General features: G+C 43.3%; 4 protein-coding genes and 1 long non-coding RNA gene across 6 annotated transcripts in view; 4 read left to right on the top strand and 1 right to left on the bottom strand.

The window, feature by feature from the left end:
• LOC104824731 (aminoacylase-1) overlaps positions 1 to 1616 on the bottom strand; it is a 2904-nt gene extending 1288 nt beyond the window's left edge. For both annotated transcript variants that reach the window (XM_010556862.1, XM_010556863.1), the window contains exons 1-3: positions 863 to 1616; positions 527 to 789; positions 249 to 386 (exon numbers count right to left, since the gene is read on the bottom strand). In XM_010556862.1, coding sequence (XP_010555164.1) covers positions 249 to 386; positions 527 to 789; positions 863 to 1601 — 1140 coding nt within the window. In that variant the 5' untranslated portion in view covers positions 1602 to 1616. The remainder of the gene's footprint in view (positions 1 to 248; positions 387 to 526; positions 790 to 862) is intronic.
• A 436-nt stretch (positions 1617 to 2052) lies between these two features.
• LOC104824730 (cellulose synthase-like protein D4) lies at positions 2053 to 5847 on the top strand. The gene is made up of 4 exons (XM_010556861.1): positions 2053 to 2569; positions 2655 to 4254; positions 4342 to 4679; positions 4756 to 5847. The coding sequence occupies exons 1-4, from the start codon at positions 2154 to 2156 to the stop codon at positions 5735 to 5737; spliced, it is 3336 nt and encodes a 1111-aa protein (XP_010555163.1). The 5' UTR covers positions 2053 to 2153; the 3' UTR covers positions 5738 to 5847.
• A 1726-nt stretch (positions 5848 to 7573) lies between these two features.
• LOC104824729 (protein FAR1-RELATED SEQUENCE 5) lies at positions 7574 to 11076 on the top strand. The gene is made up of 2 exons (XM_010556860.2): positions 7574 to 10299; positions 10704 to 11076. Exons 1-2 carry the CDS (start codon positions 8089 to 8091, stop codon positions 10875 to 10877), a joined length of 2385 nt encoding a protein of 794 aa, XP_010555162.1. The 5' UTR covers positions 7574 to 8088; the 3' UTR covers positions 10878 to 11076.
• Positions 11077 to 14394: 3318 nt separating this feature from the next.
• On the top strand, positions 14395 to 17386 carry LOC104824728. Its single transcript, XM_010556858.1, has 9 exons — positions 14395 to 14583; positions 14851 to 15035; positions 15129 to 15307; positions 15389 to 15673; positions 15773 to 15831; positions 15924 to 15960; positions 16044 to 16115; positions 16197 to 16518; positions 16633 to 17386. Exons 1-9 carry the CDS (start codon positions 14481 to 14483, stop codon positions 17044 to 17046), a joined length of 1656 nt encoding a protein of 551 aa, XP_010555160.1. The 5' UTR covers positions 14395 to 14480; the 3' UTR covers positions 17047 to 17386.
• Positions 17387 to 17712: 326 nt separating this feature from the next.
• LOC109117136 lies at positions 17713 to 18228 on the top strand. Its single transcript, XR_002024587.1, has 3 exons — positions 17713 to 17745; positions 17827 to 18111; positions 18211 to 18228. It is a non-coding gene; the product is annotated as an uncharacterized LOC109117136 (long non-coding RNA).
• Positions 18229 to 19199: the final 971 nt, after the last annotated feature.

Below are 19199 nucleotides of genomic sequence, written 5' to 3'. Positions count from 1 at the left end.
AACTGTCGACAAATGCCCGCCATGACATGGCGGGTTTTCAAATCTTTCATATGAACTAACGAAAATGACCTTTTAGCCATAGTACCCACCATGTAACATGGCGGCATGGCCCATGTGGCTTGGTCATGATGGGAACCAAGAAAAAAAAAAGAAACAGCAACACGGATCTTCGATTGTTGCTGAGAAACAGCAACACGAATGGTCGATTGTTGCTGAGAAACAGTAAGTATGCTTGGCCTAACAATTACCTCCATCGACATGTTTCGTGCTGCAGGAGCCCATTCCTCGACCAAACGTTTTTCCAATGCTTCATAATCAGCAGTGGGAGGGACTCTAATGTCAAAACCAGCTTCCGCCTCAGATGGTTGCAGATTCATGACAAAACCCTTCAAGGAGAAGGGCCAAATAAGCAGATACAGTCACAAAGATATCGCCATGCAAGTTATTTTTCAAAGCAATGGCCTTTCCTCATAGTTGATCATCATAATAGCAGAAATACTGATAACAAAGAAAGGACAGAGCTTACAGTTGGAGAAGGCGTGCCAGCCTTGAGGAAAGCCATATTGACGGAGACGACGTCGCCTTCACCTTTCAAGCCAGCCTTGAGCAGATCAAACTGGGAAGCTCTGAACCTCCTAATATTCTCAATGCTTTTCAGCAGATTCTCCATGGCCGAGTTATCATAGAGCTTAGCACCGTGACCAGGAGCGCCTTTGGCCTTTATCACCAGCCACCACGGGCTCCTTTCTCCGAAAAACACCCTGTAACTCTCAGTCGGTGATGGCAGACCTGATTTGTATCCAATCCAACGCATCAGCAAGTATTTCTGAATTCGCAACACCCAGCGTGTACTGAATCTTACCTTCGTCGAGCACAATTGCAACGTCCAAGCTCTTGAAGAACTGGGATTCCACAAACTTCTCGACGCCATCGTGGCCACCGATCTCTTCATCGGGAACAAAGGAGAGATAGATGGATCTATGGGGCTGGAACCCGGAAGCCTGGAGCTTGCGTATGGCCTCCAGATACTGCATCCCGACGCACTTCATGTCCTGAGAGCCTCTGGCGAAGATTTTACCATCGGGATCGACGTGACCGCTGAGGGGATGGTGGTTCCACTTGGATTCCTCAAAGGGAACCACATCGGTGTGGGAGTTGAGAAGAACGACGGGAAGAGTTGGATGCGAGCCGACCCATTTCAGGAGAAGAAGAGGCTTTCCTTTGACCAACTCGATCGTCTGAGATTCCAGAGAGAGGGATTTAGCCTGGGAGATGATGAACTCAACCGCTTTGTGATAATCGGGATTCGGCTGGACCGTGTTGACACGGAGATACTCCTGGAATCTAGAGACGATCGCCGGATCGTCTGCTTTGGCTGCAGATGCAGCGAACCATAGATGAAGGAGCAGGAGAAGGAGACTAGTGACGGCCATTGAAGAGCAAGATATCTTTCCACGGGACCCTCCCTCAGCATACTTATGCACTTGAGGCGATGGCAGTTCCGTTAATAAAGGGAACTTCAGGGTCTGAGAATGACGCCCTCCGAATATAGTACTCCGCTCCCTCCGTTCCCCGTTTTTTCTTTCCTCATCTCTCCCCATCACTCCATGCGTGTGCATATATGCGCGTACATCGAGAATGCCATATTTGGTGGAAAACGGAACGAAAGAGCCGTCAAGCTCAGTATGACGCAATATGAGCTCGACCCAGACACGAGGTGCTTTCCCCCTTAACAAGCATTTCTACAGCCACTCAAGTTCCCGTGGAGTTGTGTCTCTGTCATCTGTTTCGTTCTTACCAGTTTTCAGATATCAGATGTAAGCACTTACAGTACTGATTGATGCAGTTGTGCTTATTGACTATTACGCAGTTGTCGAAAGAAAAAGGAGACATGGGATGGGGTCTTCCCTCCAAAGATAGCATAAGGCAACTCCAGTGTCCGAAAATAGCCTGGAGAAACCCAAAAATAGACATCCAAAAACAGCTCACGTCTGTTTTCTCCTTCTCTCACGGTCCATATCTTTCTCTTCGTCTCCTTCCACCAAACGACCTTTTCCCTCGAACGAGTCATGTTTCATCTTTCTTTGTTTTCCAGCCATCCTGCAACCATCCTCTTCATGTCACGTTGATTAGAAGAAACAGAGCTCTGCACAATGGCTTCTCTTTCTTCCCAACCTTCCAAGAAGGTCCGCAACAACTCTGGGAGCGGCCAAACCGTGAAATTCGCGAGACGAACATCTAGTGGACGCTACGTGAGTTTATCGCGGGATGATATTGAATTATCAGGCGAATTCTCAGGAGACTATTCCAACTACACGGTGCACATACCTTCCACACCAGACAATCAACCCATGGCCACCAAAGCCGAAGAACAATACGTCTCCAATTCTCTTTTCACTGGGGGCTTCAACAGCATCACACGTGCCCATCTCATGGATAAGGTCATTGATTCTGATGTCACTCATCCTCAGATGGCCGGTGCTAAAGGCTCTTCCTGCGCCATGCCTGCCTGTGACGGCAAAGTTATGAAAGACGAGAGGGGCAAGGACATCATGCCTTGTGAATGCAGGTATTCAATCATATACATACACGTTTACTTGCTCTTTTTCTGAATTCGTGGTCTCTAAAGAACCGGTGTGGTGGCTGTTTTACAGGTTCAAGATCTGTAGGGACTGCTTTTTGGATGCCCAGAAAGAGACAGGTCTATGCCCCGGGTGCAAGGAACCTTACAAAGTCGGGGACTATGACGACGATGTGCCGGATTTCTCCAATGGGGCTCTGCCCTTGCCTGCTCCGGGGAAAGGTCACAACAACAACATGTCCATGATGAAGAGGAACCAAAACGGAGAATTCGATCACAACCGATGGCTGTTTGAGACGCAAGGTACATATGGGTACGGCAATGCGTACTGGCCACAAGATGATATGTACGGGGATGACATGGATGATGGGTTGAGAGGCGGCATGGTAGACTCGGCGGACAAGCCCTGGAGGCCCCTCAGTCGGCGGATCCCGATTCCCGCAGCTATCATAAGTCCTTACAGACTGCTCATAGCCGTGCGTCTCGTCGTCTTATGTTTTTTTCTGGCTTGGAGGATTCGTAACCCTAACGAGGAAGCCATCTGGTTGTGGCTTATGTCTGTCATCTGTGAGGTGTGGTTCGGGTTCTCATGGATTCTCGATCAGATCCCTAAGCTCTGTCCCATTAACCGTTCCACTGACCTCGAACTTCTCCATGACAAATTCGAGTTGCCCTCGCCGTCGAATCCTACCGGTCGTTCTGATCTCCCTGGCGTCGACCTCTTCGTGTCGACAGCGGATCCTGAGAAAGAGCCGCCCCTCGTCACAGCCAACACCATTCTATCCATACTAGCCGTTGATTATCCAGTGGAGAAGGTTGCTTGTTACGTCTCGGATGACGGTGGGGCGCTTCTCACCTTCGAAGCCATGGCAGAAGCTGCTAGCTTCGCGGATCTCTGGGTACCTTTCTGTCGGAAACACAACATCGAACCGCGAAACCCAGAATCCTACTTCAGCCTGAAGATAGACCCGACCAAGAACAAGTGCAGGTCGGATTTCGTCAAGGATAGGAGGAAGATGAAGAGAGAGTACGATGAGTTCAAGGTGCGCATCAATGGCTTACCGGATTCCATACGAAGACGATCGGATGCGTTCAACGCGAGGGAAGAGATGAAGGCACTGAAACACATGAGAGAGAGCGGAGCAGATCCTACAGAGCCTGTTAAAGTCCCGAAAGCAACATGGATGGCCGACGGAACTCACTGGCCAGGCACTTGGGCCACGCCAAGTCGCGAGCATTCGAAAAGCGATCACGCGGGGATTTTACAGGTGATGTTAAAGCCACCGAGCAGCGATCCCTTGATGGGGACTGCCGATGACAAGATCATTGAATTCTCCGATACAGACATCAGACTCCCCATGTTTGTATATATGTCCCGTGAAAAACGCCCTGGCTATGAACACAACAAGAAAGCTGGAGCTATGAACGCTCTTGTCAGAGCTTCTGCTATTCTCTCTAATGGTCCCTTCATTCTCAACCTCGACTGTGATCATTACATTTTCAACTGCAAAGCCATCAGGGAAGGCATGTGTTTCATGATGGATAGAGGCGGCGAAGACATTTGCTACATTCAATTCCCTCAGAGATTTGAAGGCATCGATCCTTCTGACAGATATGCTAACAACAACACTGTTTTCTTCGATGGCAACATGCGTGCCCTTGATGGTGTCCAGGTATGTATATACACATCTTTCATTATTCTCTTTCTGAATTTTTCCCAAATATGTATGTAAAATGTAAAGCAATGTCTGTTGAGACAGGGGCCGGTGTACGTAGGAACAGGGTGTATGTTCAGGCGGTTCGCTCTTTACGGATTCGACCCTCCAAATCCAGACAAACTACTAGAGAAGAAGGAATCGGAAACAGAGGCATTGACAACGAGCGACTTTGATCCTGATCTTGATGTCACTCAACTGCCTAAGCGCTTTGGCAACTCCACACTGCTAGCAGAGTCCATCCCTATCGCAGAGTTCCAAGGCCGACCCTTGGCCGACCACCCGGCCGTCAAGTATGGCCGCCCCCCAGGAGCCCTCAGGGTCCCGCGTGACCCTCTCGATGCCACCACCGTTGCTGAAGCCGTCTCAGTCATCTCTTGCTGGTACACTGTTGTAAATAACATTTTGTTATATATCTGATTCTTGATTTTGGATTTTTCTTACTTACTATTGGAACAGGTACGAGGATAAAACGGAGTGGGGAGATAGAGTGGGGTGGATTTACGGGTCTGTGACAGAGGACGTGGTGACCGGGTACCGCATGCACAATCGAGGCTGGCGTTCCATCTACTGCATCACAAAACGAGACTCATTCCGTGGGTCGGCCCCTATCAACCTCACGGACCGCCTTCACCAGGTGCTCAGGTGGGCCACGGGATCTGTTGAAATCTTCTTCTCCAGAAACAATGCCCTTCTCGCTTCCAAACGCCTCAAATTCCTTCAACGCCTCGCCTACCTCAACGTTGGCATCTATCCCTTCACCTCCATGTTTCTTATACTCTATTGCTTCCTCCCGGCGCTCTCACTTCTCTCGGGACAATTCATAGTGAGGACGCTGAGTATCTCATTCTTGGTATACCTTCTCATCATCACCATATGTCTCATCGGGCTGGCCATCCTAGAGGTGAAGTGGTCAGGCATTGGCCTCGAAGAGTGGTGGAGAAACGAGCAATGGTGGCTCATCTCAGGGACAAGTTCTCACCTTTACGCCGTGGTCCAGGGAATTCTCAAGGTGATTGCGGGGATCGAGATCTCATTCACATTGACATCAAAATCTACGGGAGACGAGAACGATGACATCTACGCGGATCTCTACATCGTCAAGTGGACATCGCTGATGATACCACCCATCGTGATAGCCATGGTTAACATAATAGCGATTGTGGTGGCATTCATCAGGACGATATACCAAACGATCCCACAGTGGAGCAAGTTCATTGGAGGAGCGTTTTTCAGCTTCTGGGTTTTGGCACATTTGTATCCCTTCGCTAAAGGGTTGATGGGAAAGAGACGGAAGACTCCTACCATAGTGTTTGTATGGGCAGGCCTCATCGCCATCACCATTTCTCTGCTTTGGACTGCTATCAATCCAGCCACGGCCCCTGCCGCTGCGGCCGACGGTGTTGGTGGTGGCGGCGGCGGCGGCTTTCAGTTCCCTTAAGGTCTACGGTGGCTCTTTTTGCTTTCTTGGATGATTTTTTCTTTCTTTTGAGTGTGTTTTGTGCGTGTGTAAACTTTAATAGCAACAATATACCTCTTTTTAGCATTCTTCTTCCCTCTCTATCTCTCTAGAGATCACAAAAATAGTGCGAATGATTTCCCCAGACTCGAATTCTATATCGACTGTGATGATATCGTTTATATCGGTGAGAACGATACGTTTAAGTAAACTTTATATTTGTGGAACTGAAGAAAAACATTGTCCATAACATAGAATACTATACCTAGTGATGTCAAACGGGCCGAGTCGACTCGCGAAACAAATAAAAATAAAAAATATTAAAATAATAATTAAAAATAATTATTAATATATTTAAAAATAATAAAAATTATTTAAAATTGATAAATATTTTTTAAAATTATTAAAAAACTATTAAAAAGTAAAATAATTTTTTTTCTGGTTCGCGAACCAACTCGTGGGCTTACCGAGCTCGCTCGGATGAATTCAGCTCATGACGAGCTGGCTCGTTCGGTCTTTTTTTATTCAGACTTAAATTTTCTTGATCTAGATCGGAACAATATGGATCGGGTCGTGAAGCACCTCGCGAACTAAGTTCATTTTGACATCCTACTTACTACTAGCATGGAGTAAAATGATATGACGGATTAGGGCTGTGCATGGATCGAGTACCCGCGATTTTGGAAATATTCATCTTCGTCTTCGTCTTCGCGGGTTTCATGAAAACAATGTCTCATTCTCTATCTCATTAACATCGGGTACCTGTCGATCGGGTACTCGTAATTAAGAGACGGGTATCCACGGATATCCGTACCCATAAAATAGAAGAAGACTTAGAAAGAACAAATAAGTTTGAAGTATACTTAGGCAGTTCCTTCGCTGAGCACAAGAGAATGAAGAGGAATTTGTTTAAATCCCTATTCTTATCGAAGAGAAGGAAGGAGAAAAATCGAAATCTTCCTACTCGAACAATCAGTCCTATAGTTTATAACTCTTCTTTATCTTTATATAGTAATTTGACCTATTGCTTCGCATCCCCCCATCAGTTTACTATGAAGAGAAGAATCAAAAGGATCGAACTACCTACACATTATTCGGAGGTGAATCATAGAACACCAAAAGCTGTGGTATCTTACAGACCTAACATAGGTCATATCCCTCACGACATAAGATTGAAAGATCCAAACCTTCCTCTTCGTAGCAGAAACGGACGTGGCCAAAACATATAAAGATCGGCGTAGTCACTCATAGGGACATCTCTATCCGTATAGAGGATAGTCTAGATCGATTCATAGATGGATAGAAATCCATCTAGATAGGTATCCCATAGATATAGATAAGAATAGGGATCCATCTAGATCTTGATTCACTATTTTCATTTCTTTTTTTTTACTTAGTCTTATTAATTGGGGTTCGGGGAGCATGCCCGGCATAAGAAAGGCCGTCGCCCCTTCTTCGACGGGGATGGGCGGATAAAATCGGGTTCTTTGAATATGCATAGATTTTTAAAAGTTTTTAAAATGTATATGTTAATTTTTAAAAGTTAAAATCTAATATTTAAATAAATAATTAAAAAAATATAGGAATATTTGATATTTTTATATATTTACAGGTATTCACGGGTATCCGTCTTCGTAAAAATGAAATCCGTAACTATTTTTGTTGTCATTTTTATGTATCCGTCTTCGTATTTATTTAGAAGCGAGTATCCGTTTTTTGGGTATTCACGAGACAGATACCCACGAACCCGCGGTAACGGGTATAAATGACCCCCTATGACGGATGTAAATCGAAGGGCTTCGGTTATAGTATCAAAATATCATGTTCCCGAGTAGTTGGGCCAAGGGCTGGGCCGACACAGATGAGCGCATACAGGATCCGACGGTTGGTAGATGCCGAGAGATCCAAAAGGCCAAGAGAAACACAGCGCCGTCCCGTAGCCCCTCCACGCATTGCCGCCGACGACCAGCACGACGTCGACGACTCTCTCTCTCTCTCTCTCTCAGAGCGCCTTCTTCTTCCATTTCTAGTTTCGTCCCTCATTTGTCTTCGCCACTTAAACTTCCGCCTTTTGCCTCATTCCAACCCTAGGCACTTCTTCTGCGTTTCTGGGTTTCTTCTGATCATTCACTCCCAATTTCCGAAGGCGTGCTCTTATTTCGCTGAACGTCGTCGTCGGAGAACCACGGGGAAGAAAGATTCATGACAATCGTCGAGGTCCTCCTTTTCTGCCTTCCATAATCCCCTTTCGGTTGAAAGTTTGCTGTTTTGGTAGCCTTTTCCCTTGGTCGTCTAGTCTAATTTCGTCCTCTATCACTTTGGAAGACGTGGGTATGGATAATGAAGTGCTAGAATTCGATATAGGTGTGGGAGTTAGTAGTGGAGGAGATGTTGATGACGACGCTATCGATATTGAACACCATGCTATCGATGAGGATGATATGATTGATAGCCCAATTGCTGGAATTTCCGTTGGAAATGCTGGATTTAGTGCTAATGGGGTTGAAGGTGGTGGAAATTACTTCCCTGAGAGAGAGCTTCTGGATCTTGAGCCTTACGAGGGTATGGAGTTTGAGTCGGAAGAGGCTGCTAAGGCCTTCTACAATTCATATGCCCGACGGGTTGGCTTTAGCACCCGTGTTAGTTCCTCGCGGCGGTCCAGGCGAGATGGAGCTATTATACAGAGGCAATTTGTGTGTGCCAAAGAAGGTTTCAGGAATATGAATGAAAAGCGCACCAAGGATAGGGAGATCAAGCGGCCCAGGACAATTACCAGAGTAGGATGCAAAGCCTCCTTGTCTGTGAAGATGCATGATTCCGGTAAATGGGTTGTATCTGGCTTTGTAAAAGAGCACAATCATGAGTTGGTTCCTCCCGATCAGGTTCATTGTCTCCGCTCGCACAGGCAAATATCTGGTCCTGCTAAGACCTTGATAGATACATTGCAAGCTGCAGGGATGGGCCCCCGCAGGATAATGTCAGCTCTGATAAAAGAATATGGTGGCATCAGCAAGGTTGGCTTCACCGAGGTGGACTGTAGGAATTATATGCGGAACAACCGACAGAAGAGCATAGAAGGAGAGATACAACTTCTTCTGGACTATCTGAGGCAGATGAATGCTGAGAACTCGAGCTTCTTTTATGCTGTACAGGGAAGCGAAGATCAGTCTGTGGGTAATGTGTTCTGGGCTGATCCAAAAGCTAGAAAGGATTTCACTCACTTTGGAGATACTGTTACTTTTGACACAACCTACAGGTCCAACAGGTATCGCTTACCTTTTGCACCGTTCACTGGTGTAAACCACCATGGGCAACCTGTTCTCTTTGGCTGTGCATTTCTGATAAATGAAAATGAGGCTTCATTTGTATGGCTTTTCAATACGTGGCATAAAGCAATGTCTGCCCGTGCTCCTGTGTCGATCACCACTGACCATGATGCTGTTATAAGCGCAGCCATCATGCAGGTTTTTCCAGAGACCCGACAAAGGTTTTGCAAATGGCATATCTTCAAAAAATGCCAAGAAAAGCTGTTGCATGTTTTCCTCAAGCATCCTACTTTTGAGGCGGACTTCCACAAATGTGTCAATTTAACTGAATCGATCGAGGATTTTGAGTCATGTTGGTTGTCGCTTCTTGACAAATACGAGCTAAGAGATAATGATTGGCTACAAGCAATATACTCTGATCGTCGGCAGTGGGTCCCAGTATACATCCGTGACACCTTTTTTGCTGAAATGTCCACAACTCAGCGCAGTGACAGTATGAATTCATATTTTGATGGTTATGTAAACGCCTCAACCAATCTGAGTCAGTTCTTCAAGCTGTATGAAAAAGCTTTAGAGAGTCGGCGTGAGAAAGAAGTTAAAGCAGATTATGATACAATGAACTCACCCCCTGTTCTGAAGACTCCATCTCCGATGGAGAAGCAGGCGTCAGATCTTTACACTAGAAAGTTGTTCATGAGATTTCAGGAGGAATTAGTTGGAACTTTAACTTTCATGGCATCTAGAGCGGGTGATGATGGGGATGTCATTACCTATCAGGTGGCAAAGTATGGAGAGGATCACAGGGCTCATTTCGTCAAGTTCAATGTTTTGGAGATGAGAGCAAATTGCAGTTGTCAGATGTTTGAGTTCTCAGGCATCATTTGCAGACATATATTGGCAGTCTTCAGGGTCACAAATGTCCTCACACTTCCACCTCATTATATCCTCAAAAGATGGACCAGAAATGCCAAGAGCAGTGTCATATTTGATGATTATGGTTCTCATGCATTTGCCAATTATTTGGAGTCCCATACTGTCCGTTATAATACCTTACGCCATAAAGCTTTGCAGTTTGTAGAAGACGCTGCTAACTCTGTTTATACTTGCGATGCTGCGGTTGTCGCTTTGCAAGAAGCTGCCACGACTGTTGCCTTAGCCATGAAAAATGAAGGTAGAAAAACTATTACAAACGGGCATATTGTGGAAAGATTAGTAGCCGACAGAAACCAAGCAGACAACCATGGTGACCATCAAATGTCTGAGCAATCTGAATCTGAGGTCAGAACCGTTCGTTCTGTCAATATGACCGAAATTTGATAAAACATGAATATTTCTTTTCAACTTATTCTTTGATTGTGTTTTCACCTTAATATGCCTGGCTGTTTTCCCTTTTTTCATTGTTAAGTTGAGCTCAATTCTGCTCTATCCTGAAGCAATATTCATCTTACTTTGATGCTACCATGAAGGCACTGCTATTTGTGGCTCAAATTATATCCTCGTGATACGGCTAGCGATGTCGTACTTCACATGATAAGCAGGACATTTATGATTTGAATGTGGACTCTCACTGTACAAAGCGATTTTATTGTTTCCGCTTCAATTTGTTTACGTTAAATCGGATGCTCGTATTTAGTATCCACATCATTGAGTGATTGATATGCGGTATTTACCTTATTTTGTAGGATGATGCGGACAAGAAGATACAGCAACTCAGAAACGAGCTGGAGTTAGCAACCCGGAAATGCGAAGCTTACAGGGCTAACCTACTTTCAGTCTTGAAAGACATGGAAGATCACAAGATACAATTATCCATCAAGGTGCAAAACATAAAAATTAGCTTGAAGGATAGTCTCTGAGTACATCCTCAGCATCCCCTGCCTTGCTTCTAGTACCAATAGCTTATAGCTTACAGTGTATATTTTGTCGTTTTTACACTTCAACATACCCCTGTTTCAGTAGGGTAGGTAGCCTTCCTTACAGATGTTGTATTCACATTTCTTACGTATTTTGAGTAAAGCTCGTGGTTCGTTATCGGCCATGGCGCCGCCATGGTTCTATGGCGTGGCCCTTTTTTGTGATTCCGCCACATATGCCATATATCCAAGCGGGAATGGCGTTTTCGCCATTGCCCCCATTATGGCGTCAAATTGTATGGCGTTGTGGCGGGCCATGTGGCGAAGACCAATAAAAAAGGAAAACAATTTAACCAAATCGGCAGAATTGGAAATGTTTCCAAATGAAAAAAGGAAAATTGCCAAAACAGAAAAATAAAAACTTTGCAAAAAAAGGAGAATGCAGAGTTTCTACAACGTTCTAATGTATATTCAATGACAAGTTTCTATCACTCTTTTGTTATTTATTTTTTTATGAACATCTTTCTACCACTTAGCATATGTTACATGTATATATATATATATATAGGTTATAGGATCGTTCATATTTATCTTCAAGTGTTCATGTTCATATTTTTTTAGACACATAATGTTATATTATAATGATGATATATAATTTTAGACATATAATTTTATGTTATGATGATGATTTATTTTGTTTATCCTTATAAATATGATATAGTTTTTGAACCGCCATAAATCGCCATGGCGTCCGCCATATATTCATGGCCTATATTTTGTTTGACGCCGTGGACCGCCATACGCTATTGATAACACTGCGTTCCATAGATTCTCGTTGATCCGAGCTATAACGTGTTTGAACTGTGCCGTGACGTATGATATCCACCCCGTTGTGCTGGCTCTCTCAAGCTTAGTGTCACGACCCACACATGCGTCTGTGCCGTGAAGATCCGAGGAAAAACATCCATGTATCGATTGATCCATGTTCGAGCGTACCCTGTTAATCCGATGGATTGACTGAGAGAATTATCCGATCAAGAGGCGATTACTTGTTGGTAACATCTCCGAGCAACTCAGCGTGGTTTTTCAGGACATTGAAGTGCGATTTTTAGATAGTGAAACAAGTTACCGTCTACCATGGGCTCGGGTTCATAATAAACATCTCATTTGGTCGTACACTGAAAACTTTGATAACACTCAAGAGCACTCTAATCCTCCTCCGAAGATACGTCGAACAACTCCAAAGAAGACCACAAGATCGCTCGAATGGCCTCCTCCATCGTCGATGAACCTTTCTTCTTTAAAAAAAAACATGATTTACTTCTCTGTTAACAACCTAAAAACGAATGACCCAACCTGGATAGTTCAACCGGTGAAACGGGGCGCAAAACGTCTGTCCCGCCCCGAGTTCGAACCCCAAACTGGGGAGGGAACACATAATTCAAATCACATGGTTGGCTTCGGCCCCGGGATCAGTCTGGGCCTCGGCCCAGGAAACCCGGTTACCCAAAAAAAACTAAAAACTAATGGAGTTGATTATGAATCATTAGGTCCGTTATGTGCATCGTTGGGCTTAATGGGCCGCATCCCCATTTTGCGGACCCACAAGCCAATGTCGGCAACTGCATTAACCGAGCGGCACATAGATTAATTCTTCTTCATCTCTCGTATCATAAACCCTTTCGTGTAATTGTGAGGAAGAATGTAGGGGGTGGGCGTTTCGGATTCCGGTTCGGTATTCAAACGGTTCGGTTCGAAAATGGTATTTTCGGTTTTATAAAAAGTATACCAAACTAGAATTCAATGTTAACCGGTTCGATTCGGTTCGGTTTTAGTATCAGTTCGGTTCGGAATGATACCATTATATCAATACCAAATAAGTATCAAACTGTAATATTTACATATATAGTGGAAGATTCGAATTTTGGTTCGGTACTCATACGGTTCGGTTCGGGAATGATTCATCCGGTTCCATAAAAAGTGTATCAAATTAGAACCAAATGATATTCGGTTCGGTTCGGTTCAGTTCGGTTTCGAATTAGATCGGATCGGAACTAAATTCCCGAACCGAAGTGTCCACCCCTAAAAAGAATCTGAAGAAAGGGGAGATGCAGGATTCCACATCCAAGACAGAAGGAGTAGGAGGCGGCAAGGCGTGAAGTATTAACGGTTTACCAGAAGAATACATTACCGATACCGACACTGGTTCTCGTTGCTGTAGTGTGTGTCGGTTATTTTAATATAGCCCAAGTATGGGTGTGTTGCCATATCAGCCATGTTGTCTTTGTGGTTAGGAAGTGTCCTTTCTCATAGGTGAGGCATCAGAGAATTTGTAAAATAACTGGGTTTTGGGAGAGTTTAACTCTCAAGGTTGACAAATCGGTGTTTTTTTTTTAGTAATCGGATATCCTGGGTCGAAGTCCAAATTAATTCCGGGACCGATAGTAAGTCATGTGACAAATCGGTGTTTGTTACATAAATCTCTCATGGTTCCTATCAATCTCGTCGTCTCGTGAGTGATCTTAGTTCAAAGATTTGATCTGAGCGCGAAACCATGGGTCAACAACTACCCGTGCTCGGCCGTTTCCTCACATGGTGATGTTCTTATTCACATGCATGCTCACGCATACGAACTAACTCGCTCTCTGCCTCCACCATGTTGGCTTGTCTTTTATGGTGTGACTTCTCTCTCCTGTCCCCTCCACAAAAGGAAAACATATTAAAAGACAAAGATGATTTTCTTACATAAAATGATGTTACATGGATGCTTACAAAGACCAACACAAATTTATTAAAAATACTATAACCTAAAACTCGAAAACACTTTTTAGTTAGCTTGTTCCGAAAACATGATGTGTATCGAAAACACAAAGATAATTAAATTCAAACCAACCTATGTCATGTAATTATAAAAGTAAATCTGTCTACTAATCTTATAAATTTAAGTTATAAAAATGTTAAAACGAGACTCATTTACCCACACTTCTATCGCGGACCCATAATTTCTCAAGCCAATTAACAACATCAGTTTCGAGTTGCCAATATATTTTTGATAACCGAGATGTTTTGTGTCGAAGTTCAGATTAATTCAGATATCGATAACAATTCATGTGATTGAAATTACGCTTATCTCCTCAATTGAGATTCGAATTCAGGATGGAACAAACGATTTGCGTCATCGATTTACCGATTGAACTTTGGAGCTGCTAATATTGATATGGTCAATTAATGGCCTAAGGGCGGCAGGATTGCATGCAGATTATATTGACAGTTATCACGGAAAATTTCTCTCTTAACTAACAAATCCATTGTATGGGATACTTGGTATTTTGAAGCGAGCATCGTCCCCGTGAGTTTTAGATAAATTTCCAGGCTTATTGGGAATACAACTACCTCATGCATAGAATCGTAACGTATCCGGGGAAAAAAAATCCCATATCAAGATCTAAATGGGTGTGGAAACGAGAAAGAGGGAAAGGACAAAAGTAAGCTGCCTAATAAAGTAGCCTCTTTTACTTTTGCCGCGATTAAAGAGGGAGAGGGGAGGCAGATGCAGAGATTGGCATTTTTGGGATGTGAGAGACTCCGGTCTCGGTTCCTTCACAGATGACATTCCTTGTGTTGTCGGTGGCCCTTCTCGTTCTCTCTTGCTCTCTGGCTCTCGCTCAAGATGCCCCCGCTGCTCAAGATCCTCTCAAGCTCATTCTAGGTTTCCTGCCCCCCTGCTCTGTTTTCACACTGCTTCTCCTTTCCTTCAAGCTCGTCTATTTGTTTGCCTCTAAGTTCAAAGCCCGTTACTTTTTTGTTTTGGTTTCTTGCGGTTTCTGCCTCTGGGTTTCACACCGATTTCTTTGTTTCTTCCCTCTTCAGCATGACCCAGAAATCGGAATCTTTGATTGTTCACGACCCTCTGTTGGTTCATCTCTGCCGCGATGGATTTGTTTCCTGATTGTTTTATCCCATCTTTACCATCCAGGTTCAAATGATTTTGGGTCATGGAGAGATGCGATATCGGCGGAGTCTGTAGCACCAGGGCCTTCGGTGGGTGGAGAGTATGGAAGGCTCGTGTTGGCAGCTGATAGAACGAAAAGACCCGATCTTCTTAGGGGTTTTAGACCTTATCGAGGCGGTTGGAATATCACTAGCAATCACTACTGGGCAGTAAGTCCATCTCCGTCAATCGCTCGAATGATCGATCATCTCACTTGGCAGCTGTCATTAACTCAACTCTTTGCATGAACTGCCCATCTCCAGTCTGTTGGATTTACAGGAGCTGCTGGTTTCGTTCTTGCTTTTCTTTGGCTTGTGTCTTTCGGCTCTCTTCTTGCTATTCATCATTGCTGCAAATGGAGAGAGCGCGACAAATCCAAAGGATCGTTCCCTTCAAGAAGAATCTGTCTCATCTTGTTGATAGTTTTCACATGTGCTGCCGCGTAATAGTCTTGACACTTCCTAAGTTAAATTTGCGTTTCCTTTGCTCCGTTGTTCTTATGATGATCATGATCTGTCTCCAGGGTCGGATGCATTCTTCTTTCTGTTGGGCAGGATAAATTCCACGGTCAAGCTTTACGTACTCTGAAGTATGTGGTAAACCGATCGGACTACACCGTTCAAACCCTGAAGAATGTGACGGCATATCTCTCTCTCGCAAAAACTATTAACGTCACCGAGGTTTTCCTCCCGTCCGATCTGTTGGGTGAGATTGACAAGTTGAATATCAATCTGATTGCTGCTGCAGAGACCATCGAAGCGAAAACAACTAAAAATGCAGCCAAAGTAAAAGGAGTTTTCCAGGCTGTGTATGCTGCTTATTGCCTTTGTGCGATTAACTGAATGTTGACACAGCTACCATTGCTTGAACAATATGTGACGCATTTTCTCTGCACACGTAATTTCAGGCGATCGTCTTTGATAAGTGTGGCTACTGTGATGCTCATTCTCTCGGTGCTTGGTCTTTGTAGGTTCAGTTGATATCCATCCGTCTAAATCTTCTCTTTCTCTCTACTGTGGCATCTGACTTATTGTTATCTGTTCCTTGCTTTGTTACAGTGCTTTCTATCCTTCGCCATCAACACGTGGTTCACGCGTGAGTCCTTTAATATGTGTTTTCTGTTTCTGATTGTGGTAGTTAGATATGTGTGCAGCTGATGTATGGATTCCCTGTGACAGATTTGTTGCTAGCGGGTGGATTTTGGTGGCCATGACGTTCATTCTTTGCGGGGTCTTTCTTATCATCAATAAGTAAGTTGTTGCTGCTGCTTTCCCATAACACAAAAACCCTCCTGGCAGATGTAGTGACATGATAGTTTTTCGGGTCTCCAGTGCAATTTCAGATACGTGTGTGGCCATGAAAGAATGGGTTGATCATCCTCATGCAGAAACAGCTCTCAGCAGCATCCTTCCCTGTGTTGATCAGAAAACAACGAACCAGACTCTGAACCAGAGTAAAGTTGTCATCAACGGCATTGTGACTGTTGTAAACACCTTTGTCTATGCGTATGCCAATACGAATCCATCTCCTGGCCAAGATCACTATTACAATCAGTCCGGACCTCCAATGCCTCCTCTATGCAATCCGTTTGGTACAAACATGGAAAACCGTCAATGCGGGCCGCAGGAAGTATCTATAGCAAACGCGTCATTGGTATGCCCCCTACAACTTATTTGTTAGTTAAAGAACCATTTACTTTTCGTAGGTGTCAGGAATTGGCAAGAGGTTTAAAGAGATACCTCATTGCTTTGGTTCCTTCGTTTTCAGGTCTGGAAGAACTACACATGCAAGATATCACATTCTGGAATCTGCACAACGATGGGGAGGGTGACACCCGATACCTATGCACAGCTGGTAGCAGCTGTGAATGAGAGTTACGCTCTGGAGCACTACACCCCGCCGTTGCTCAGCCTTCAAGATTGCAACTTCGTGAGGGAAACGTTTGAGAACATCACGTCAGATCACTGCGGGTCCTTGGAGCGTAATCTGAAGATAGTCAATGCAGGGCTGGGTTTGATCTCTGTGGGAGTGTTGCTGTGCCTTGTGTTGTGGATAGTTTATGCAAACCGCCCCCAAAGGGAGGAAGTGTTTGCGGATCCACAGACACACACGAAAAGGGACAATGGCGATGAGCAAGATAAGCAGCCAGGTGGTGAGATGAAGCTTTTCAGTCGGGTATAGATGGATATTGAGGGAAGCGGGGAAAGGATATATAAAGCCACGGCATGTAATCTTTGGTGTAGCTCATAGCGGCCGTCCGCAGGTGTGGAGCGAAGTTCCATGTCCGCGTGCGTTTCGAACGGACGCTGCATTCCTTTTGATTCTCTATGCCCCTTTGTCATATCGCATGGATGGTGGTGTACAAGTATCCAAGATTTTAAATGTTATGCTATTCAGAAATTATAATTATTGGAGAGGAAGGTAAAAACCTATAGAGCTCCATACTCAAAAGGTATACGCATACATTTTAATTAGCCCAAGCTTGTTACACAATAATAAAATTTTTATCAGTTGGTTTTTATTCACGAGTTTTTTTTTTTTGGTAATGGGGTGTCCTGAGTCGAGGTCCAGATTAATCTCAGAGTTTTTCTTCTCAATTTTAGGCTCGAACTCAGGTAGGTTGACCTATCCAAATTGAATATTCAAGAGTTTATTTCATTGTATCATAGAAACATTTTATTGTCTTTACTTGGGATTTGGTTTTTAATAAAAAAAATGAGAGTTTGATAAGTTTTTCTAAAGAAAGAATTCATAAAACCATAGTTTTAATCAATTTAGATATAAAAACTTTAAAAGAGTAATAAAATTTTAATTGGTTAATAGCATTTTAGAACCTTTACTTCCCTACATCTTGTTGATAGTTTTCACATGTGCTGCCGCGTAATAGTCTTGACACTTCCTAAGTTAAATTTGCGTTTCCTTTGCTCCGTTGTTCTTATGATGATCATGATCTGTCTCCAGGGTCGGATGCATTCTTCTTTCTGTTGGGCAGGATAAATTCCACGGTCAAGCTTTACGTACTCTGAAGTATGTGGTAAACCGATCGGACTACACCGTTCAAACCCTGAAGAATGTGACGGCATATCTCTCTCTCGCAAAAACTATTAACGTCACCGAGGTTTTCCTCCCGTCCGATCTGTTGGGTGAGATTGACAAGTTGAATATCAATCTGATTGCTGCTGCAGAGACCATCGAAGCGAAAACAACTAAAAATGCAGCCAAAGTAAAAGGAGTTTTCCAGGCTGTGTATGCTGCTTATTGCCTTTGTGCGATTAACTGAATGTTGACACAGCTACCATTGCTTGAACAATATGTGACGCATTTTCTCTGCACACGTAATTTCAGGCGATCGTCTTTGATAAGAGCTTTCTAAATAATCCACACCTTCCAATTGTGTGTAACCCTTTGCCACTCTACACACATTAGCTTCACCAGTATCATAATACTATAAAAATTTCATAAATATATCAATTTGTTCAAATCTGATCAATAAATATATAAACTTTTTATTTTTTAGAAAAATACACTAATTGGTAATTTTCTCATAAATTCTTATACGAACTCTAACGACATTTTAACTAAATAACGTTTTTAATGAACCGTGTTAATGCACCATATTCTAACGACTCATTGGATTTTGCATATTAACACCACGTGACAGTTTTTTCTAGATCAAATAAAATAAAAATAAAAAATAAATTTAAAAATAAATATAATAAAATAAAAAATAAAAAATGAAATTATATAATAAAAAAATAAAAATATGCATATATTGTACATACATCTCAATACATATACACGGCTTCCATGCAGTCACGCACCGTTCAGCATGTATAAATATCAACTCCATTAAAGTCGTTACCATCTCTTAGTTAGTCGTGGCCATTTCGGATTTGGTTCGAATTCGGGTCAATTATATTCAGATTTATTTATTTTGTTTATAGAAAATTTTAGTTTTTATATAAACTTCGATTCGGTTTTGATTATTTTTCGATTTGATTCGGTTTATAAAAATTATAACCATTCGGACTTTCTAAACCAACAAACCTCTCCATACGGGTCTGTGGATTCGAAATTTGGGTATTGATATTTTTCTTAGAATTGATGATTTGGTTTGCCAGGTTTACCGTCTTGCCCTAGGGCTGTGAGGTTCTGACCCAAAAGGCAATAGTGTGGGTTATGTATTCGGTTCGGTTGGGTTAATAAGCAAAATGACCACCCTACTCCTAGTCACGCTATCGAGTTTTCCTCTTATGGAAACCAGAAATAGAAATGGAAACTTTGCTGAAAAAATTCTTCTTTCTCGATTGATTATTAAGCGTCTCCTTTACATC

Source organism: Tarenaya hassleriana, unplaced genomic scaffold (genome assembly GCF_000463585.1).
Source record: "Tarenaya hassleriana unplaced genomic scaffold, ASM46358v1 Cleome41, whole genome shotgun sequence".
Lineage (NCBI taxonomy): Eukaryota > Viridiplantae > Streptophyta > Magnoliopsida > Brassicales > Cleomaceae > Tarenaya > Tarenaya hassleriana.
The sequence above is the reverse complement of the archived record's forward strand: the minus strand, read 5'-3'. Positions and strand labels throughout refer to the sequence as shown.

Coding starts and splice junctions, on each gene's coding strand:
- LOC104824730 (XM_010556861.1), top strand. CDS start 2,154: ATGGCTTCTCTTTCTTCCCAACCTTCCAAGAAGGTCCGCAACAACTCT. Junction 4,255..4,341: donor GTGCCCTTGATGGTGTCCAG/GTATGTATATAC, acceptor CTGTTGAGACAG/GGGCCGGTGTACGTAGGAAC. Junction 4,680..4,755: donor GTCTCAGTCATCTCTTGCTG/GTACACTGTTGT, acceptor CTATTGGAACAG/GTACGAGGATAAAACGGAGT.
- LOC104824729 (XM_010556860.2), top strand. CDS start 8,089: ATGGATAATGAAGTGCTAGAATTCGATATAGGTGTGGGAGTTAGTAGT. Junction 10,300..10,703: donor CTGAGCAATCTGAATCTGAG/GTCAGAACCGTT, acceptor CTTATTTTGTAG/GATGATGCGGACAAGAAGAT.
- LOC104824728 (XM_010556858.1), top strand. CDS start 14,481: ATGACATTCCTTGTGTTGTCGGTGGCCCTTCTCGTTCTCTCTTGCTCT. Junction 15,832..15,923: donor TCTCTCGGTGCTTGGTCTTT/GTAGGTTCAGTT, acceptor GCTTTGTTACAG/TGCTTTCTATCCTTCGCCAT. Junction 15,961..16,043: donor CATCAACACGTGGTTCACGC/GTGAGTCCTTTA, acceptor TCCCTGTGACAG/ATTTGTTGCTAGCGGGTGGA.